At 39.8% G+C, this 20,021-nt stretch overlaps 1 protein-coding gene and 1 long non-coding RNA gene across 2 annotated transcripts in view; one reads left to right on the top strand and one right to left on the bottom strand.

Annotated features, from left to right (window-relative positions):
- Window positions 1-3,073: 3,073 nt before the first annotated feature.
- SDHAF4 (succinate dehydrogenase complex assembly factor 4) lies at window positions 3,074-13,442 on the bottom strand. Its single transcript, XM_006168293.3, has 3 exons — window positions 13,306-13,442; window positions 11,809-11,961; window positions 3,074-3,484 (listed from the first exon to the last, which is right to left on the bottom strand). The coding sequence occupies exons 1-3, from the start codon at window positions 13,367-13,369 to the stop codon at window positions 3,375-3,377; spliced, it is 327 nt and encodes a 108-aa protein (XP_006168355.1). The 5' UTR covers window positions 13,370-13,442; the 3' UTR covers window positions 3,074-3,374.
- The window catches only part of LOC102482523 (uncharacterized), a 25,508-nt gene continuing 18,816 nt past the window's right edge, over window positions 13,330-20,021 (top strand). Inside the window, exon 1 of the long non-coding RNA XR_337378.3 lies at window positions 13,330-13,415. This is a non-coding gene — a long non-coding RNA (uncharacterized LOC102482523). The remainder of the gene's footprint in view (window positions 13,416-20,021) is intronic.

Below are 20,021 nucleotides of genomic sequence, written 5' to 3'. Positions count from 1 at the left end.
ACCCCCCAACCTCAGCCAGCCATGGATCAAGAACACATGCTTGCCCAGAGTATTCGGGGTGCTGCACAGATACAAATCTGGAACCTTCCTATATGAGTCAGCTTGTCAAAATGTTGTGCTTTATCCCTGCACCACTGTCTGGCCCCCACATTACATTATATTAGTTCATCAGGAAAGTCATGACATATTTTTCTATGCAAAAATGTGTCATGACTTTGCCAACCACCCAATATATTAACAGAAGGCAAGGATTCTATTATATCAATATAATGCTTTGGTTGTTACATGTTCTATATTAGCTTTTGAAGCATATAAACTGTCTTCTCTATCACATATCATGATGATTAGTGTAGAACAAAAGCGAAACTACACAATACAAAATAATTTAACATATTACTTGTAGAATCTTAGTAAAAACCTTAACTTAGGCTAATTATAGGGTGTATATATATATATATAAGCTTTTTGCCATAGAGCCTGAGTGCTCACTGGAGGGAGACAGAGGGAGACAGTGAGAAGGAAAATGAGAAATCACCTCCTAGAGGGATATGCCCACACCACAATCCCTTCTCTCTTCTCCTCCTGGGCTTTTGGGCATGCACCCACATGCACCTGGCCTGAGTTTCAGGCTGCCAGGACCACAACTTGAACTGTAGACAGCCATCTGGAAGTCCAGTGCCTTAACCACTATGCCACCTGCTGGCAAATGTTGACTAAAAGAAACAACTGACATAATGGAATGACTAGTCCTAGTTGGCATACTAGTTTGTTTCTGGAGAAAATGCACTTTTGAAGTTTGTTCTTTTAAGTAAGTCTCTCTACAATTTTCTCAAATACTGCATTTAAAATTCTTATCACAGAGTTGTCAAACCACTGAATTCTGTCTTCTACAGGCTTTGCAAATCCTTTCTTCCAAGTAATTCAAGTGCAGCCTGTGGGACAAAGGCCCAGCCTCTGCAAGTGAGTGACACCAGAGGAAATGCAGCAAAGGATGCCGTAAGGGGAGTCCAGTAGTTCCTGTGTTTCCTTCTTTCTAGATCTGGGACCTGGGACTTGACAGTAAACTGTACTAGACTTTTCCTGACCCAGTTATCAAAAGCCACAGGGTAAGAACTTCTGAGTCATCAAAACTAAGCTGCAGCATTCCATCCTCTGCTTTTCTCATATGTCTTCCAGTATATATGTGAATTTTTTTTTTTTTTTTTTTTGCTATAGGGCGCGTGCACTCGCCAGACAGACAGAGACAGAGAGACAGAAAGTGAGAAATCACCCCCCAGGGGGGATGGCCACGCTGCAATCGCTTCTCCTCCATTCTCCTCTCGGGATCTTGGGCACGCACGCACATGCGCCTGGCGTGAGTTTTAAGCCACCGGGTCCAGGACGCGAACTGCAGTCAACTACATGGGAGTCCAGCAACATAGCCATTACGCTAACTGCTGGTCCCAATATATGTGAATTTTAATGTATCACAACGTAATATAAATTTCAGTTCGGTTTAATTATGCAAATAATCACCATTTTTCAACTAATGATTTTTTTCCATATTATAAAAATATTTCAAATTTTGTTTTTTAAAATTTCCCTCAGGAAGCCTACAGACCTGGAAAAATACATTCATCATTTAAGAATAGTTAATATTTACTGAAGAGTTATGTGATATGCATGCTACAAGTGACTTACATGTTGTAATGGTCAATATATCAATTTGAATAGGCCATTGGGGGTACCAAGATCAAATATTTGTTTATGGAACTGCCTTCACTGTCTGGTGATTAAAACAGCTGGTTTGAGTCCCAGGCCTGGTGGCTTGAGAAACATGCCAGGTCTGTGTGTATGTGTGCCCAAAATCCCGAAAGGAGGGAGAGATGGAGAAGAAGGGATTGTAGAATAATCATTCTCCATGGGGGTGTTTTGTCTCATTATCTCTCTGGCAAGCACATGCACCCTCTAGCAGAAACAAAACACCCTTCTACCCCCACAATTTGTTTCTGGATGTGTCTGTGAGGGCATTTCTGGATGAGAATGATTTTTGACTTAGTCGACTCAGAAAAGTAGATTGCTCTCTCCAGTGTTGTTGGCATCATCCAATTTGCTGAAGGCCTGAACAGAACAGAAGGCAGAGGAAAGAGGAACTTTTTTTTTCTTACTTTACTGCTTAAACAAGGACATTTTATCTTCTCCTGTACTAGGGCTGAATTTACATCACTGGCTCCCCTAGTTCTTAGGCCTTTGAACTGGACTGAATCACATTACCAGCTTTCCTGAGTCTCCAGCTGGCAGACAGCAGAATACTGGACTTCTGAGCCTCTAGATTCATGTGAGCCAGTTCCTCATAATCAACCTCTCCCTCTCTCTCGCTCTCTCTCTCTTGGTATGTGTATACACACACATACACACACACATATACACACACACACACATATACATACACACATACATACATATATATACCTTCTTTATTTTTTTCTCTGAAGAAATGTAATGAAGTCACATGTATTTAAATTTCTCAACTGCCCTATGAGGTGAAATTATCTCCAATTTATACACACAAGGATACTGAAACACAGAGATAGTTAAAAAACTTACACAAGATCATATAGGTAAAAGTGAGTAGTGGAGGCAGGATTTAAACCCAAGTAATATGGCTCCAAGTTAAAGATTTTCTGTCACTACTGTGGCTATCTCAAACTACAATGCATTATTTGTTCTTTCTCTTCAGCATTCCAAAGAGTGTGCAGGAAAAATCATTACATTCCATTTCCAAGAATAACCTTTTGAGCTGATTCATGCTATTTAGGCCTATGCCTACCAACCTTTGCTTATAGGTACTACACACACATTCCACTGTAGGTGACCCCATCACTGTTTCCTGCAGCCCATCCTATGTTCTGAGAATTCCCTGGAATTTGACCTCTAAATGGATACTGTAAGAATGATACTATGGAGAGGGAAAGTTGGAAAGTAAAGCACAGTAGTCAGATACTTCAAATAGTAGTGAAACAGTAGACACATAGCACGTAATCATCTAGTTGATGTAGCCTCTTAAATTTTATTTATTTATTTTATTTTTCACTAAAAAATACTTTATTCGCATGTGCATCTTAGAAGCAATCTTAACTGAAAAGTGACAGAATAAAGGTGTGCAGCTCTAATCATAATTTATATACCCCAGTGCATTTAAATTTAAGCTAATCTGTGCCAATATGGATATATATTTTCCTTTTCATAATTTATAATGGCATATTTTCTTTCAAAGCCATCATGTATATATTTCAGGCACATTACAGAAATTATATGACTTAAAGAATATAGAGAAAAAAATCATAAATAAGTTAGCGCAGATGTACATATTCAGAAAATGATTCTGATATGACTTAAAAATCAATACAGCGTCCTTTTCGTTCCCAATCTCCATATCGGGTAGGTTCTGGGCCCCTGGGTCCACCTTTTTCTTTGGTAACTGGATTAACATCATCTGGAAATTCTAAAGACAGACAGAAGATATAAACAAATCAGTCAATAGAGATAGAAAAAACATTATTGTCAATTTTGAAGACAGAGTTGAATAGTTTAGGTATTACTGACCACATTATTATGAAACCTTCCCCCCGCCCCCCCAATTTTACCAGACTGAGAGAAAGAAAGTGAGCAAGCAGCCCCCCCCGTGGGGGATGGTCATGCTGCAATCCCTTCTCCTCAGTCCTTCCATTCTCTTTTCAGGATTTTGGGCATACATGCACATGAGCCTAGTATGTTTCTGAAGCCACAAAGTCCAGGACTCGAACCTGTATTGGGGCACATGGGATCCAGTCACCTTAACCACCAGCCAGCCTATGTAGTCTTCAAGTTAACTCTAAATTTGTTCCTTTTCCTGAGTTTGAAGAATCACTGAGGATACAATTTTCTTATTCAATCAGCTTTACTACCAACCTTAGTGACTCAGTATTCTGGGAGTACCCTCAGCCCCAGAACACATAGCTTTGAATGTGCAGCTGAACTCAAATGGAAGGAAGGGGACGCAAAGAACACAGAGCGCAAATTCACAGGACTTGGAAGGTTCTGAAACATGATTAGTGTGAAGGAGTCACTGTGACTCAATGTCTTAGTTTTGTTACTAGTAAAACAGGAGAATGAACGACCATATGCGCCATACCGTGCTGAATCATCATTGCATCCCTGGAATAAATCCTACTTGATCGTGGTGTATAATCTTTTTGATGTACTGCTGATTTTGGTTTGCTAACATTTTGCTGAGAATTTTTACATTTGTGTTCATCAGGGACACTGGTCTATAGTTTTTTGCTGTTGCTGTATTCTTGCTTCGTTTTGATAACAAGTAATGATAATCTCATAAGATAAGTTTGTGAGGATTCTCTTTGCTTGGATCTTTTGCAGAAGATTTGGAGTTAGTTCTTTCAAAGTCTCATAGAATTCAGCAGTGAAGTCATCCAGCCCTGAGCAGTTCTTTGTTGGGAGACTTTAATAAACTGATTTAGTCTCATTACTTATCATTGACCTGTTCAGGCATTCTGTCCTTCCTGATTTACTTTTGATAGATTTTTATGTCCAGGAATTTATCCCTCTCCTCTAGGTTTTCAAGTTTGTTGGCATACAGCTTGCTGATATACAACAAAATTTTGTATTTCTGTGGTATCAGTTTTAATGTCTCCTTTTGCATTCTGATCTTATTTATTTGGCTCTTCTTTCTTTTCCTTATGTTAGCCCTGCTAGTAATTTGTCAATTTTGTTTATCCTTTCAAAAACCAACATTTTTTAATTGATCTTTTGTATTTATTTTTTATTACATTTATTTCTTCTTTTTTTTTTTTTGCTTCTTTTGGGACTAGTTTGTTTTTGCTTTTCTAGGTGTTTATTAGATTTATTTAATTTTATTTATTATTATTACTTAATTTGCTATAGGGCATGTGTGTTCACCAGAGAGAGAAAGGGGAAGTGAGAAAGCAAACTGCCTGGACAGGGATTCAAACCATGGTCAGCTATGGGTATCCAGTGCTCCAACCACTATGCCACCTGATGGTCTCAACTTTTCTAGTTTCTTAAAACATGTCATTATGTCATTTATTTAGCATCTTTGTATTGTTCTTTTTTTTTTTTTTCTTGAGAGGTTTTTGCTATAGGGCACGTGTGCTTGCCAGAAAGACAGAGAGAGACAGAGAGATAGAAAGTGAGAACTCACCCCCCAGGGGGGATGGCCACGATGCAATCCCTTCTCCTCCATTCTTCTCTCAGGATCTTGGGCAAGCATGCACATGTGCCTGGCATGAGTTTAAGGCACCGGGTCTGGGACTCGAAACGCGGTCGACTACATGGGAGTTCAGCGACACAGCCATTACCCTAACTGCTGGTCCACCATCTTTCTATTGTTCTGACAGGAGCGCATTGCTATAACTTTCTATCTTAGTACTACCTTAACTATACTGTATAGGTTTTGTAATGCTATGTCTCCATTTGATCTCGAGAAATTTAAAAATTCCCGTCTTAATTTTATTAACCCAGTAGTCATTCAGGAACATGTATAATTTCCATGTATTTGAATTTTTTCCATGTTTTCTCTTATTTATTTCTAGTTTTATTACATTTTGGTCAGAAAGGATACTTGAAAAGTTTTTAAACTTGTCTTGTGGCCTGATATATCCTGGAGAATACCTCATGTACTAATGAGAATAATGTGTATTCTGGAACTGTTGGATAAAATGTTCTGTAAATGTCTGTCAGGTCCATTTGGCCTACGGTGCAGTTTAATGCTGATGTTTCATTGTTGATTTTCCATCTAGATAATCTGTCCAATGCTGAGAGTGTGGTTTAAAATCTCCAACTCTTGGACCAGCCTATGACATAGTATTTAAAGCATCTTATAGGGTTGATGAGTATATGGTTTGAGTCCTGGACCAAGCAGCTTGAGAAATGTGCTGGGAACATGCCCAAAATTGCAAAAGGAAGGAAAACTGGAGAAGGAGTTGTGGTACTCACTTTCCCTCTCTCTATGCAAAAGCACCCTCTAGCAAATTAAAAAAAAAAAAATAGGCAAAAAAACAAACAAAAAAAACTATTACTGTATTGGAGTCAATCTTTTCCCTTTATGTCTAGTCATAGTTTATATACCTGCATGCTCTGATGTTGGGTGTATGTTTACAATTGTTATATCTTCTTGCAGAATTGATCCCTTTACTGCTATACAATGACCTTCTTTATACCTTCTCATAGATTTTGATTTGAAGTCTATTTATCTGATGTCAGTATAATTACTGCTCACTTTTGGTTTCACTTGCATGGATTATCTTTCTTGCTTTCTGCCTCTATGCCTCTGTCTGTCTCTCTGGCAAGTGCACATGCCCTAATAGCAAAAATCTCTTGGAAACAAAAAGAAAGAAAGAAATGTATGGTGCTGGTGTAGGCCCAAGTGCCAGGGTCACAGCCATACCACTAGGTCTGCCTGAGGTGGCAGCACTTCAGCAGCTTGTGTGGACATGATAGGATTGGCATAGACTTAACGATGTAGAGATGCAAAGCCCATTGATCCTCCAAGTAGGTTTCAGTCTACTGGTGACTTTCATTTTCGAAATGGAGAACCGCTGTAGCAGCTTGAGGCTCAAGGGGTGGCGGTGATCCAGTGCACTTTACTTCCTTGAAGTCAAGCGTTCTAAAGAATCCTTGTAAGAGGCTCAAGGCTTATAGAGACTGCAATGCTCTTGCACAGATAGGACTGTTCTCATTCACAGAGGTAAGGGGGACCCACTGGAAATTTCTTGCTCACCCTTCCCCAGAAAGGGGGAGTCTTTCCTTGTTGCAACCTGATCCCCCTCCAGGTGCTTAACTTCCTCTTCTATGCTATCATTCAGAGTCTTTGTGCTTCAGAAGACTTCAGCTGTTTCTCTAATAAATTCCAGGGCTCTCCTTCAAACATTTCACTCAAAGAGCATCTATTTATATGCTGTTCTTTTCTTTCTTTGTGGAGAACTGGAGTTCCTGGGTCCTTTTAGTCACAATCTTATGGTATCCCCTTATTCTTTTATTCTTGTTCTACCTTGAATACTTTCTCCCATCTGCATCATCATTCTGTTTTCAAAAAAACTATGCTTTTTAATTGTAAGTTGGTTTTTCCCTACTCTATGACTTCCTCTGAAAGCCTCTCTAATGGAGGCTCTTCTTTCGCTCATGTTTCTGGGGTCACTGAGTGTCTCAGTCAGTTTAGGATGCCGTAACAAAATACAGTAGACTGAGTAGGCTTAAATGGAAATCTATTTGCTTATACTTCTGGGGGCTGGAAATATGAAATCAGGACCCTAGCATGGTGGGGTTATGGTCAGGGTTCTCTTCTTGGCTTACAAATGTTTCTTTCTCACTGTGTCCTCACATAGCAGAGAGAGACAGCAAGTTCTCTGGTGTCTCTCCTTAGAAGGGAATTATTCCCATCATAATGAGTCCCACACTCATGACCTCATGTAAACCTAATTCTCTCCCAAAGGACATATTACAGATAACATTACATTGGAGTTAAGGGCTTCAACATATAATTGAGAGGGGATAGATGGAATCCAGTCCTCATCACCAGGGATGAAACAACAGGTGGATGATGTCTGTGTTTCTTCACTGCTACTTCCAGCTTCTCATTATAACACCAAACCTCTATAGCCTTTCCTTTTGTTGAATTCCATACCATGCACTTGTCCAGTGCTTTTTTCTACCTTTATAATCGACTCAAAGACTCTTCTATCTTTGTGGATGGGAACACCATCTGGTTTTTAGTTTCATTTCTCTATACCTATCATCCCCAAAATCAATATCCACACTAATGAATCATCACACATTGAGGCCACAGAGGCTCCCAATGATCTTTCTTAGTGATCTTCAGCTCCACTCTCATCACTTGGACCTCTTTTAGTTGTTCCTTCTCTAAATCCTACACTCTTGAGCTCTTTCTTTTCTGACCATGACTTCCTATCTTTCCATCTCTCCTCTTCCTCTTATTTGTCTTGTCCTCATTATAAACCTTTTTATTCTCCAGTACTACAACCACCCTGGTTCATCTCTCAATGTTCCACTGTAGAACAGTAGTTTTCTAACTCCTATTTCTGTGTTCTAACTTCCACAGTTCCAGCCTAACCTGCACAGAGACTGAATTAATGTTCCTAAAACAGGATTCCTTCTCCACATTATGCTAGGTGAAAGAAAGCAGACACAAAAGACTACTTACTATATGAAAATCCTTGAAAAAGCAAAATATAGATAGAGAACAGATCAATGGTTGTAAAGAGAAAATAAGAATGGGATTGACTAACAAAAGGCACATGGTAACTATTAAATGGATGGAACTGTTCTCTATTTCGTATTTGTCTATATGACACTGGTTTGTTTGTTATTTTTAAGGTTTTTTTTTGTTGTTGTTGTTATAGGGTACGTGTGCTCACCAAAAAGACAGAGAGAGACAGAGACAAAAAGCGAGAAATCATCCCCCAGGGGGGATGGCCACACTGAAATCCCTTCTCCTCCATTTTCTCTCGGGATCCTGGGCACGCACGCAAACACACTCGGCGTGAGTTTAAACCACTGGGTCCAGGACTCGAACCACAGTAGGCTACATGGGAATTCAGCGACATAGCCATCACACCAACTGCTGGTCCCAGTCTATATGACATTGTTAAAACTCACTGAACTGTACACTTAAAATGGCTGAATTTTACTATATGCAAATTATACTTCAATAAATTGATTAAAATAATCTCCACAGTGCACAAACCCTTTATTCTGTAACTTGACAGTTCGAGGGCTCCCAGATTTGAGCTAAAGATATCTTTTTATCCTTATATTCTATTAACCCACTGCATATACATACTTTATGCTGAAGTCAAGAGCCCCATTAGCTGTGTTTTTGCATGTGTCATGTTCCACAACCTCTTTGTCTTTACTCATCCCTTTCTTTTGAAATATCTTTCCATCACACCTTATTTATTTATCAAGATTTTATTTTTCCATCAAAATCTAGCTTAAGGGGCCGGCAAGTGGCGTTGTTAGGGGCACTGGACTCCCAAATAGCTGACGGTGGTTCTAGTCCCAGACCTGATGGCTTGCTTTCTCACTTTGTCGCCTTCTCCCTCTCTCTGTCCCTCTCTGGTCAAATTAAAATAAATAAATAAAGTTAAATAAAAATAATTCTTAAAAAACAAAAACAGCTTAAATATTATCTCTTTTGTCTCCTTTCCCTGACCTTTTTTCTATATATATCTTTCATGCTAGTTAACACATGATGCCCTATTCAAATTTATGTATCTCATCCTTCTTTTTTTTTTTTTTTTTGAGAGGTTTTTGCTATAGGGCGTGTGCACTCGCCAGCCAGACAGAGAGAAACAGAGAGATAGAAAGCGAGAAATCACCCCCTGGGGGGATGGCCACGCCGCAATCCCTTCTCCTCCATTCTCCTCTCGGGATCTTGGGCACGCAGGCACATGCGCCTGGCGTGAGTTTAAGCCACTGGGTCCGGGACGCAAACCACGGTCAACTACGTAGGAGTCCAGCAACATAGCCATTATGCTAACTGCTGGTCCCTCATCCTTCTTTTTAAAATTTATCTTGTATCAAACAGGGTGCTGAGCTACGAACATTTTCCTTTATCTGAATAATGAAATACACTCTCTGGAAAGGAACAACCCATATATTTTTCTTAGAATGAAGTACATAGCAGTGAGGTAGAACTAGAATAGTAAATAAGGAAGCAGGGAGGCTTGTGAGGAGGCAAGCAGGGTTAAAGACAGTCTGAATTTGGGCTTTTTCATAGTATGAGTAAGAGGAAATGAATTTGAGCAATAATTAACAAAGTAGAATCAGCAGGACTTGGTTAGTGATAGGATTCAGGAGACAGGGAGAGGCAGAAGTGATGGATTATCCCCAGATTTCAGGCATGGGTGAATTGGGATATGGGGTGGATTGAGAACCCAGAGGATAGAGGAAAATATGGGGTTGGGCTGCTGTTATCAGTCAAAATGACTGGAAACAATGGGTGTTGGATGAGTTTAGCTTAAGAAATACTAGTTTAAAATATATGGCATAAGCAAAGGAAGTGGTTCAGAAGACAACTGGGAATGGGAAGGTAAAGCTCAGGAGAGATGTCTGACTAGAGGTGTAAATATGTGATCATGTGAATACATGTGACATTTACTTTTATTTTTTTAATTTGTCAGAAGGCACATATACTCATCAGAGAGAGAGGAAGAGAGAGAAAGCATCCCCCTCAGGGGGCATGGTCATGCTGCAATCCCTTCTCCATTTCTCCATCCTATCAGGATTTTTTTTAAGCTGCTAGGGCCAAGACTTGAACTGTACAGTCAGCCATGTGGGCTCTAGCGCCCTTAACCACCAGGCTGCAGGGTCAGCCCCAAATGTGTAATATTTAAAATCATCTGAGGAGGCAGGCCCTAGAAACAGTTAACTTCTGCCCAGTGGACTGAGAAATTAGATAGAAAACAATGGAGAAAAGTGACTAGAGATAAGAGAATGAAGGAGAATATCCTAGTGTCTATACTGTGTTTAATCCTGAGGTTCTAGACTTTTCTAGGGCCTGGAAGTATCACTCGTTTGGGTGCTTCACCTTCATCCTAAACCCTAAAACAATCTATTCTACCTCTTGCTTAGGTTTGTTCAAATCCATTTCTGTTATTTATAGCAAAGAAGATATTAACTTACATATTCTGTCAAGTGCATAATAGTTATTATAAGTAAAACAATCACAAAATCAAATACTTTCTGGACCTTAGAAACCTCATTTAAAAAAAAAAAAAAAACACACACACAAAAAAAACTGGGCAAACCCCATGGCCTAGCAATTGAGGAAGCTGGATTCTACATGACTGACTATATGGTTGGAATTCTTGTCCCAATAGCTTGAAAAATACCCTTGGCATGTGTGGATGTGTGCCCAAAATTCTGACATGGTGGAAAAACAGAGGAGAAAGAATTGCAGCATGATCACACACCATGCACCCCAGGGAGTGCTTTCTCCCTCTACATCACTCTCTGTCTCTCTGTTTCTAGCAAGCACACATGCCCTCTGGCAATTTAAAAACAAAACAAATTCACATATATAGATAATCAATATGGTGATTTTACTCATTGTTTAAATATGCTTTGTTATTAGTAATAAGGAATTGTAAGCAATAAATATTTCTGTTATTTATTTTCTCAGTAACTAAAACACTTCAATACTTCAAAAATGAAGAACAAAGTTTTATTATACAGTGAACCTTTATTCATACAACATATGTTCAAAGACACCCCCCCCAGTGAGTGAGAAAAATTGGATAGTACTGGACCTTATATATAACATTTTCCCCCTATATGTTACTATGATAAAGCTTAATTTATAAATTGGCCAGAGTAAGAGATTTAACAAGGAACACTAATAAAATAGAATAACTGTAAGATTATATTATAATAAAAGTTATGTGAATACGGTCTCTGTCTCTCTCTCAAAATATAAAATTTATTTATTTTTTCCATGAGAGAGAGAAAGAGTGAGACAAGCAGGCCCACGGGGGTTTTCATGTTGCAGTTCACCTCCGGCTTCAGCCAGCCTGGATCACAGGCACACGTCCACATGACTCGTGTGTATAGGAAGCTCTCGGGATGCAAACCACGTGGGTCAACATTACAAAGTGTTGCACTACCACAGTGCCACTGTCTGGCTTCTCTCTCAAAACATCTTATTGTATTATATTTTGACTGTGGTTCACTATAATTAACTGAAAGCACAAAAAGTGAAAATAAAAAGTAAACTGAGGGGACTACTGTACTCACTTTCTAGTGGTTCTTTCTCTAAATTGGAATCTTCCGGTGCATCAAAACGACCTTCTGGTAACTTTGGTTTCTTGAGGGATTGTTTGACAGGTTCAGGGTTTCTTTCTTGAGAAGAACTTGTTTTCCTCAAAGAGTGATACAGGGGGCGTGATCCTAAACCAATAAGAGATAAAAGAAAAATAGAAGTTGTTTATTCTACTTTAAAAATAATTATTTTCCTTATCATTTTTAATATATTCATATGCCTTTAAACTTGGAATCATACTGTAAAATTGAATAGGTCCATACTATAGTCCAGAAATTCTATGCCTTGCACTAGAGCACTAGTAATTTACACAGGAATGTTTCCAGAACTACCCAAATGTCCATTGTGAAGGAAAATGGAAAATGTATCACATAGTCAACAGTTAAATAATTACAACTTCATGTAGCAATAGGGCTCAATCTTAAAACATGTTAGCTGGAAAAAAAGACAAAATATAAAGGATACCAAACCACATTTATAAACATCTAAAACATGCAAAATTAAACAATTACATCACCAAGCAGTCCACAAGGAAGCTCCTTGAAAATGCCGTTTGTTTCTTTAAATTGAGAATGGGTTCATAGATATTGGTTCTGCTTCATAATTTACATATGTGCTATACCCTTTTTTTGGTATCAAATATTTCATAATTGCTTCATTAAAAATGAGAGGCTGAATGAACTCAACAAGATTTTAAACAGCTATTGCCTTAGGATTTAGATAAGGTGGAACTTTTATTTCTGTAGTATTCATTTCCGGATCATTTAAAAATTTCTTAGATAACAAGCAATATGCTTATGTTTGGAGAAAATGATTATAGAACTCTGAGGAACTTACTATGAGGGCAGTTATGTTTTCAAGTCACACATATTTTCCTAGGATAGCATAGACTAAAATTATATTTAACACATCTGTGGGTTGCTAACTAATATATTAAGACTCTTAACAGAAAAAGGTCTAATATTGTTTTCTACTGAAAGCACGCATGCTTTTTTTGTATGCACAATTCCTAGTTTCACTGAATATTTATTAGACTTATTTGTATTTGGCCCACTTCTGCACTTTTCGAAGATTTATTTTTTTGTTTTACTGTGAACTGCTGCAAATTCAAGTCAATAAATGACTTTCATTCCTCAAAGGCCTTCTTCCTTCTCTTCCAGTTTTCTCACAGGCATCAAAGGGCCTGCAGCTTCTACATAAACAGCCCAAAAGGTTTGCGACCCCAAGCAAGGGCAGAGGCCGGGAGGAAGCGGACGTCCGCGTGGGACGCGCCGGGGCGACCTTCCGGCCCCAGGCCCAGCCCTGAGAGCCCCGCCACGGCGCCAAAGGCCAAGCTGAAGAAAGGAACTCGGCAGAAGCTCAACGCCCTCGGAGGCCCGGGCCACACGCGACTTCCCCCGCTGGAGGCGCTTCTCGTGGCGCCCGGGCCTTCAGGACCCCGCTGCGACCTCAGTCCCGGGCAGGTGCCTTACTTGCCGCTCTTCTAGCCGAGGCCGGGAGGCGGCCAAACAGCCAAGAGACCCCAGATGCAGTCATGGCGCCGACTGCCGCAGCGTCCGCGCAGGCGCAGCCGACTTGGCGGGTAAGCAGTGGTGATGTCCCAGGCCGTCCTTCGAGAAAGATGGGGCGGAGCCTGCAAGGTGGGGCGTGGCGTCCGCGGGTGGGCGAGGCCTGGGGCGGGGTCTCCCTGAAGCCTGCACTAAGATTCCCACCTCCACATTCCAGGCTAGCAAAAGAGGAGCAGGGAGTGTCTGGACTGTCTTGCAAATAATGACTAAACCACCCTGAACCCAAGTGGATTAAAATCCCAAATCACAAGCGGAGACTCATCGTGAGATGGATACTGAACTTGAGCTGTGAAATATTGCTTTCATTGACAAAAAAATGAAGATTTTCTAAGACTTCTCCCTCCAGGTTCATTTCTAGTGGGCAGGAATAACTCTGTCTCCGCTCCTCTCTCTGTTTTTCTCAGTCTCCCTAGGTCTTTTATTATTTTTTTAATTAAAAAAAATTTTAAGGTAAAGTATTCTCTGGACTCTCAAGCCCCTCCTTTACTGTGCTAATTTGTGCCTTTCCTCATCCCATTTAGGAAAAGCACAAAACCAGGCCCATTCTGAGATGGATACTGAACTTGAACTGTGAAATACTGCTTTCATTGACTAAAAATGAAGATTTTCTGCTTTTTAAAATTAAAAATCTAAAGTTTTTTTATTATCTTTTGTTTTCTTTCTTTTTTATTTTATTTTGTCATCTTCTTTCCTCTTCTCCGATTCGTTTTCTTTTCTCTTTATCTTTATTCCTTGGCTGCTCAGCCTATATGCACTAAGTGTCTAGACAGGTTCAAGTGAACAGGATCCAAACATCTGAATACGATTAGGGTCAGAATATTCCTCAATTTCCACTGAATCAGATGCACAAAGAGTGAAAAATGGAACAGAAGAGAGATTGCAGATCACCTCCTCCGGCACGCCTCTGAACGCTCAGATTGAACTTCAAGAATTAGGAAGCGGATGACTAGAAATCACCGCAGAGTCACAAGAAATATCGGAAAGCAAGAAAATACCTCTCCTCCAAGGGAAAAGAATAACTCTTCTTCATCCTCAGACAGTACAATGAAGTTTATGGAAATGTCAGATAAAGAATTTAGAATATTCATAGTGAAAAGCTAGCAGAGATAGAAGAGAAGAGAGACAATGAGCTGCAGAAGATGCAGGAGAAAGGAGCTGATGAGTTCCAGGAGGTGAAGAAATTCTTGCAAGATCTAAAAGAGGAAATACACACTATAAAAGAGAATCAAGTGGACTTCTTAGAGATGAAAGCTATAATACAGGAAGTCAAAACCTCCCTTGAAAGTATTAAAAGCAGACTAGATCATACAGAAAACCAAATCTCAGATGTAGAAGATAGAATCACTGACCTAGAAAAATCCAGGACGAAGACTGAGAAGATTGCCCCCAAAATAATAATAATATGTCCAAACATCTGGATAATTAATATCCCAGAAGAAGAAACTCATAAGGGCATTGATAATCTATTCCATGAAATCCTGCAAGAAAACTTTCCAAACCTAGAGAGATACTTGTATTTTCCAGTCCCAAGAAATAAAAAGAACCCCAAATAGAACAACCCAAGAAGATCTTCTGTATGACACATTATAGCCAGATTGACCAAAACCACAGACAGAGACAAGATACTAAGATTGGCAAGAGAGAAACATCAATTTACCTACAAAGGATATCCCATCAGGGTGACAGCAGGCCTCTCACTGGAAACAATGAGAGCGAGGAAAGAATGGGAAAATCTGTTCAAAGTGTTAAGGGAAAAGTAATTTCAACCAAGAATACTGTATCCAGCAAGATTATCCTTTATATGGGAAGAAAAGACAAGAACATTCTCAGATAACAAAACCTGAAAGAATTTACCAACATCAGACCAGATCTCCAAGAAGTTCTCAAGAGAGTGCTATACCAGGAAAATTAAATACAGACACACAGTCAAAAACTAAGAAAATGGTCAACTTAATCGTAGGGACAAGTCTGGAGTTGACTATTATATCCCAGAATTTAATCAGGAAGATCAGACCACAACAGAAGATAAAGTACATGAGACTGACCTGGTGAAATAGCATTTTATGACTTTTGACTAAAACACTGCTGATTTTCTTCTAGGCTTTGTTTTCCCGTTTTAAGGAATTTTGTTCTATCTTGAGCTGCTGATAGATTCATGTACTTACTATTTAAACAGAATCCTAACTTGTTTCCTGGTTTTAAGTTTTAAGCAAGTTATGCTAAATTTGTTAGCATTTCTTTGATTTTTTAGTTAAAACTGCTCTTCTTGAAATTAAAAAATATACTAAAAATATCTATTTAATGACTAGTAAGCTATATAGCATCAGCTAGGTGCTACTTTATAGTATATTCATTCTACTCAGTTTCATGTCTAAAGTCAGACATGTATTCACAGATCTGTATATATCAGCTGAACTTGCTATTGAAAGGAGTTATATTATTTAAGAAACGTTGTGATTTAATAAAACGTGGAGGAAAACAGGTATGGGAAACAACTGTAGACATCAGAGTTAGTGTGGGAGGAGGGTGGGAAATGGCAGAGGGTGAGAAATAGGGGAAAATATATATATCGTGTGTGTGTATGTGTGTGTGTGTGTATATATATATATATATGAAACTAGAAATGGAACATTATTGATGATAACATGTATGATTAAGCCACTATGCAGTATATTCTAGATGGGACATCATATTTTGTATGCTGTGACAATGCTCAGTGAATGAATGTAAATTAATTAAAATACATACATACATAAATAAATAAATCCCAAAATCATGGGGTCCAGCAGGCAGCATGGTGGTTAAGGCACTGGATACTCACACATGGCCGACTATGGTTCAAGTTCTAGACCTAGTGGCTTGGTGCTTTCTCACTTTCCCTCTCTCTTTCTGTGTATCTCTCTGGTCAAAGTAAAATAAATGAATGAATAAATAAATAAATAATTAAATGAAAAATTCCATAACCCAAATCATGGGTGAAGTGAGATGAGGCAATAATTTGATTTATCCTTTTCATTGTGCAGCAAAATTTCTCTTGGGGGGGGGAGTCCTCCCCCCTTTTTTTAAGAGAGCTTTTTGCTATAGGCACTTGCGCTCGTTGGAGAGACAGAGAGACAGCGAGAAATCACCTCCGCAGGGGGGATGGCCCACTGCAATCCCTTCACCTTCATTCTCCTCTCAGGATTTTGGGTGTACACGTGCCCGGTGTGAGTTTTAAGTCTTTAGGTCTGGGACTCCAACCGCAGTCAACTGTGTGGGAGTCCAGAGACCTAGCCCTTACGCCATTTGCTGGTCCCTGGCAGGTCCCTTTTACGCCGAACACATTTTTCTCTCTCTCTGGTAACATGATTCTCTTACTGCTTTCCCTTTTATTCATAAGTGCATGCACATGAAGGAGAAAGAAGCACTCTCCACAGGGGCTTATCACTCAAGATCCCCTTCCCTCCCCTAATGCTCTATCTCACAGCATCTTGGGTGTTTGTAAATGGCAGGGTTGAAACATCACAACTGAATCTGTGGATGACTGTGTGACTTCCAGCAGTGAAGTTAGTAAGTTACTAACTGTGCCATGGAGGCTGGGCCTAAATCTCTTCCTGATTAGTGAGCTCCTAATTCATTAGTTCTGACCCACTGGCCAGATGACCTGAAAGGTGACATTCCTGAGTGAGGAGCAGAGCAAGACTAGGTCCAGGCTGAAGGCAAGGAGTCTGCCAATTGACCCTTAAATCCCCACCATTCCTATGGTGTTCAGAGCATACACAGCAGTTCAGGATACTATATGCAACCTGTGAAGGAAGTTTTACAAAATTACAGTGGAAGGCAGTAGAATTTTGTCTTTTTCTTTTCTTTTTTTTTTTTTTTTAGAAAAAGGATGTCCTGGTTAGGTATTGGGTCTTGGTAGTATCTTACCATGTGACATCATGTGGCTATGCAACCTGAGTTTCTCATCAAGAACTGAGGTAGTTACCTGGTCCTTGTAGATAAAGAGTCCTTTTTACAAAGAAGTGGTAAAGAACACAGTACGTACAGAACAGTGGTATGTACAGATACCATACTGGAGCAATTTTCAATAGCAGGTAGCTCACACTTCTGAGGTCATGCTTTTGACTCTTAGCTTGTATCTGTAGCTTAATAATTAGTTCTTTGAGGTCACTTGACTGAGGAAAAAAAACAAAGCTAGATTAAGGATGGCTTTATTCAATAAACTGACCCAGCTGGCATTGGTATTCAGAGTCCTATTTAATAAAGGCCCTCGAGGAACACCTGAGGGAAAAGAAGAAACTTCCCAGAGGGCAGAATTTAGTTTATCTTGCCTACTTAGGAGATATGGCTTGAGATAGATGAATATCTATTTATTTTTATAGGCAGTGAGTCAGGGCTGAGAATGTAGAGGTTTTGGAACAGTTGTTTGGAATTGTAACACTCAAAATGGCCCCAAATCATGAGAATATTTGGGCCCCATTGGAAACCAAAGGAAAAAAAAAAAAAAGCTCGTATTGTAGAAGGGCTCTTAATCAGAACAAGATTATTGTATTAGTTATCTATTAGTGCCTAACGAGTTATTCTAAAATTTAATGGCTTAAAACAATTAATAGTTACTCTCACATTTCTGTGGGTCATGAATTTGGAGTGCCTTTGGCTCCAGGTCTTCAGTAAGGCTGCAGCCAAGCAACTGGGTGGGGTTCTAGTCTCAAATGAAGGCATGCCTCAGGGAGGATCTGCTTCTGAGCTTGCTTACATCAGCAGGATTTAGTTCTAGACGTCTGGACTGGAGACCTCTTAGTTCAATGCTTCTACAGAGATCATCTCACAACATGGCCTCTGGCTTTTCACAGAATGACTAAACCAAAGAGCAAAAAAGACCACTCAAGATGGAAGCCACAGTCTTTTTTTGTAATCTAACCTTGGTAGTGATGTTTGCTGCATGCTATCAAGTCTGGCGCACTCAAAGAGAGAAGGATTACACAGGGCTGCCTACCATGATGACCCTCTCTGTGGACATCGGTCAGCCTCCCTCTCCTCCCCAGCTTTTTGCTCGCTCAGTGGGCCAACTAACAATGTGGTCATGGTGGCAAGAATGGAGATAAATGTGTATACATACATACACACGCACACACACACATTTGCACTTATGTGTGTATTATATATATATATTTATGTATATAGAGAGAGGGATGATTGGGATTGGGGAGATATATATATTTAGATACTTTTTGTTTTTGCTATAGGGTGCATGCTCTTGCTAGAGAAAGACAGAAACACAGAAAGTGAGAAACCATACCCGGGAGATGGCTATGCCACAATCCCTTCCCCATTCTCTTCTTAGGACTTTGGGCATGTGTGCACACACACATCTGGGGTTCAAACATAATCTTTCCCCTGCCATGACTAATTGCTAGCACCACCATTTGCCCACTGCAGTGACCAACTTGCTCCCGGCAGTATTATGTCGCCTGGGTGGCAGGTCTGACTACAATAGAATTCTCCTGCCATATCAGAGGTAGCAACTTGCTCTTAAAGGAACACATTATTCTGGGATTGGATTGCTTTCTTTGATTTATACTTCTTTACACACTCCATCTTGGAATTACAGAATACCTTATACTCCACACCTTATACAACATCCCATATGGCATTGCTGCTTACCGAGCAACTCATTTTCCGGTGAAAGCTGTAAGACAGGGACTGATGCCTGCAGGACTTACCAGTCTTAGCATGTATTCCGTCAGCCAGAAGCAGCTAGTTTTATAGAAATGATGGACAGCTGTACTGAACATTTAGTTTTGGAACCGGTGAGAAAACATGCTTTAGGATGCAGCCTTAAACATTTTGTCATATGCTCCAAATGAGTTAACAGTGTTCAGTGATATCTTCTCTGCAACAGAGTAAGAGTCCAAGGAATAGAAAAGGGGATTGACACTTCATTGTTAAATCTGACACTCAGCCCGTATATTTTGTTTTCTGCTGCGGGGAAAGACAATTTGCCCTAGGCCCTGAGCATCGCTGCACATTATTGCCCAAGGTGCCAGTCTGCAAGGCTTACCCATCTCCTGATGCTGAGCAGTCTCTGAAGCTAGTCCTGCAGGCACCTAAGCAGGTCAGAACAATCACAGCATTGCCAGGAGACTTCAAAAAGTCTGTGGAAAAATGTACACGCTCATTTCATAAAGTACAAGTTCATTTTAGGGCATAACGTTTCTGAAACCTATGCATAATTTTTTCATACTGTTTTTTTCCATGAACTTTAAAAAAATGTATACTTTTCTTTTTTATTGTCAGTAGGCCTATGCACTCACCAGAGAGACAGACAGAACAGAGAAGCACCTTCAATAGGATGTGGTCACACCACAATCCTTTTCCCACCGTTTTCCCCTCCTGTCAGGATTTTGGGAATGCACACACACACCTTTTGTGGTTTTCTTTTTTTTTTTTAAATTTATAGTCTTTTTAATTTTGCTGTAGGCTTGTGCACTCGCCAGAAACACAGAGAGTGAGAAATCACCCACCAGGAGGATGGCCATGCCACAATCCCTTCTCCATTCTCCTCTGAGTATTTTGGGCACACAGCCTGTTTTTTAAGCCACCAGGTATAGGACTCTTTTTTTTTTTTTTTTTTTGAG

This window comes from Tupaia chinensis, unplaced genomic scaffold (assembly GCF_000334495.1).
Source record: "Tupaia chinensis unplaced genomic scaffold, TupChi_1.0 Scaffold145685_1, whole genome shotgun sequence".
Classification (NCBI taxonomy): Eukaryota; Metazoa; Chordata; class Mammalia; order Scandentia; family Tupaiidae; genus Tupaia; species Tupaia belangeri.
The sequence above is the reverse complement of the archived record's forward strand: the minus strand, read 5'-3'. Positions and strand labels throughout refer to the sequence as shown.

What these genes read in the sequence shown, in the direction of transcription:
- SDHAF4 (XM_006168293.3), bottom strand. Translation starts at nt 13,369, where the DNA reads ATGACTGCATCTGGGGTCTCTTGGCTGTTTGGCCGCCTCCCGGCCTCG. An exon ending in CTCGGCTAGAAGAGCGGCAA is followed by an intron (nt 11,962 to 13,305) that starts GTAAGGCACCTG and finishes TTATTGGTTTAG; the next exon opens with GATCACGCCCCCTGTATCAC. An exon ending in AGAGAAAGAACCACTAGAAA is followed by an intron (nt 3,485 to 11,808) that starts GTGAGTACAGTA and finishes GTCTGTCTTTAG; the next exon opens with AATTTCCAGATGATGTTAAT.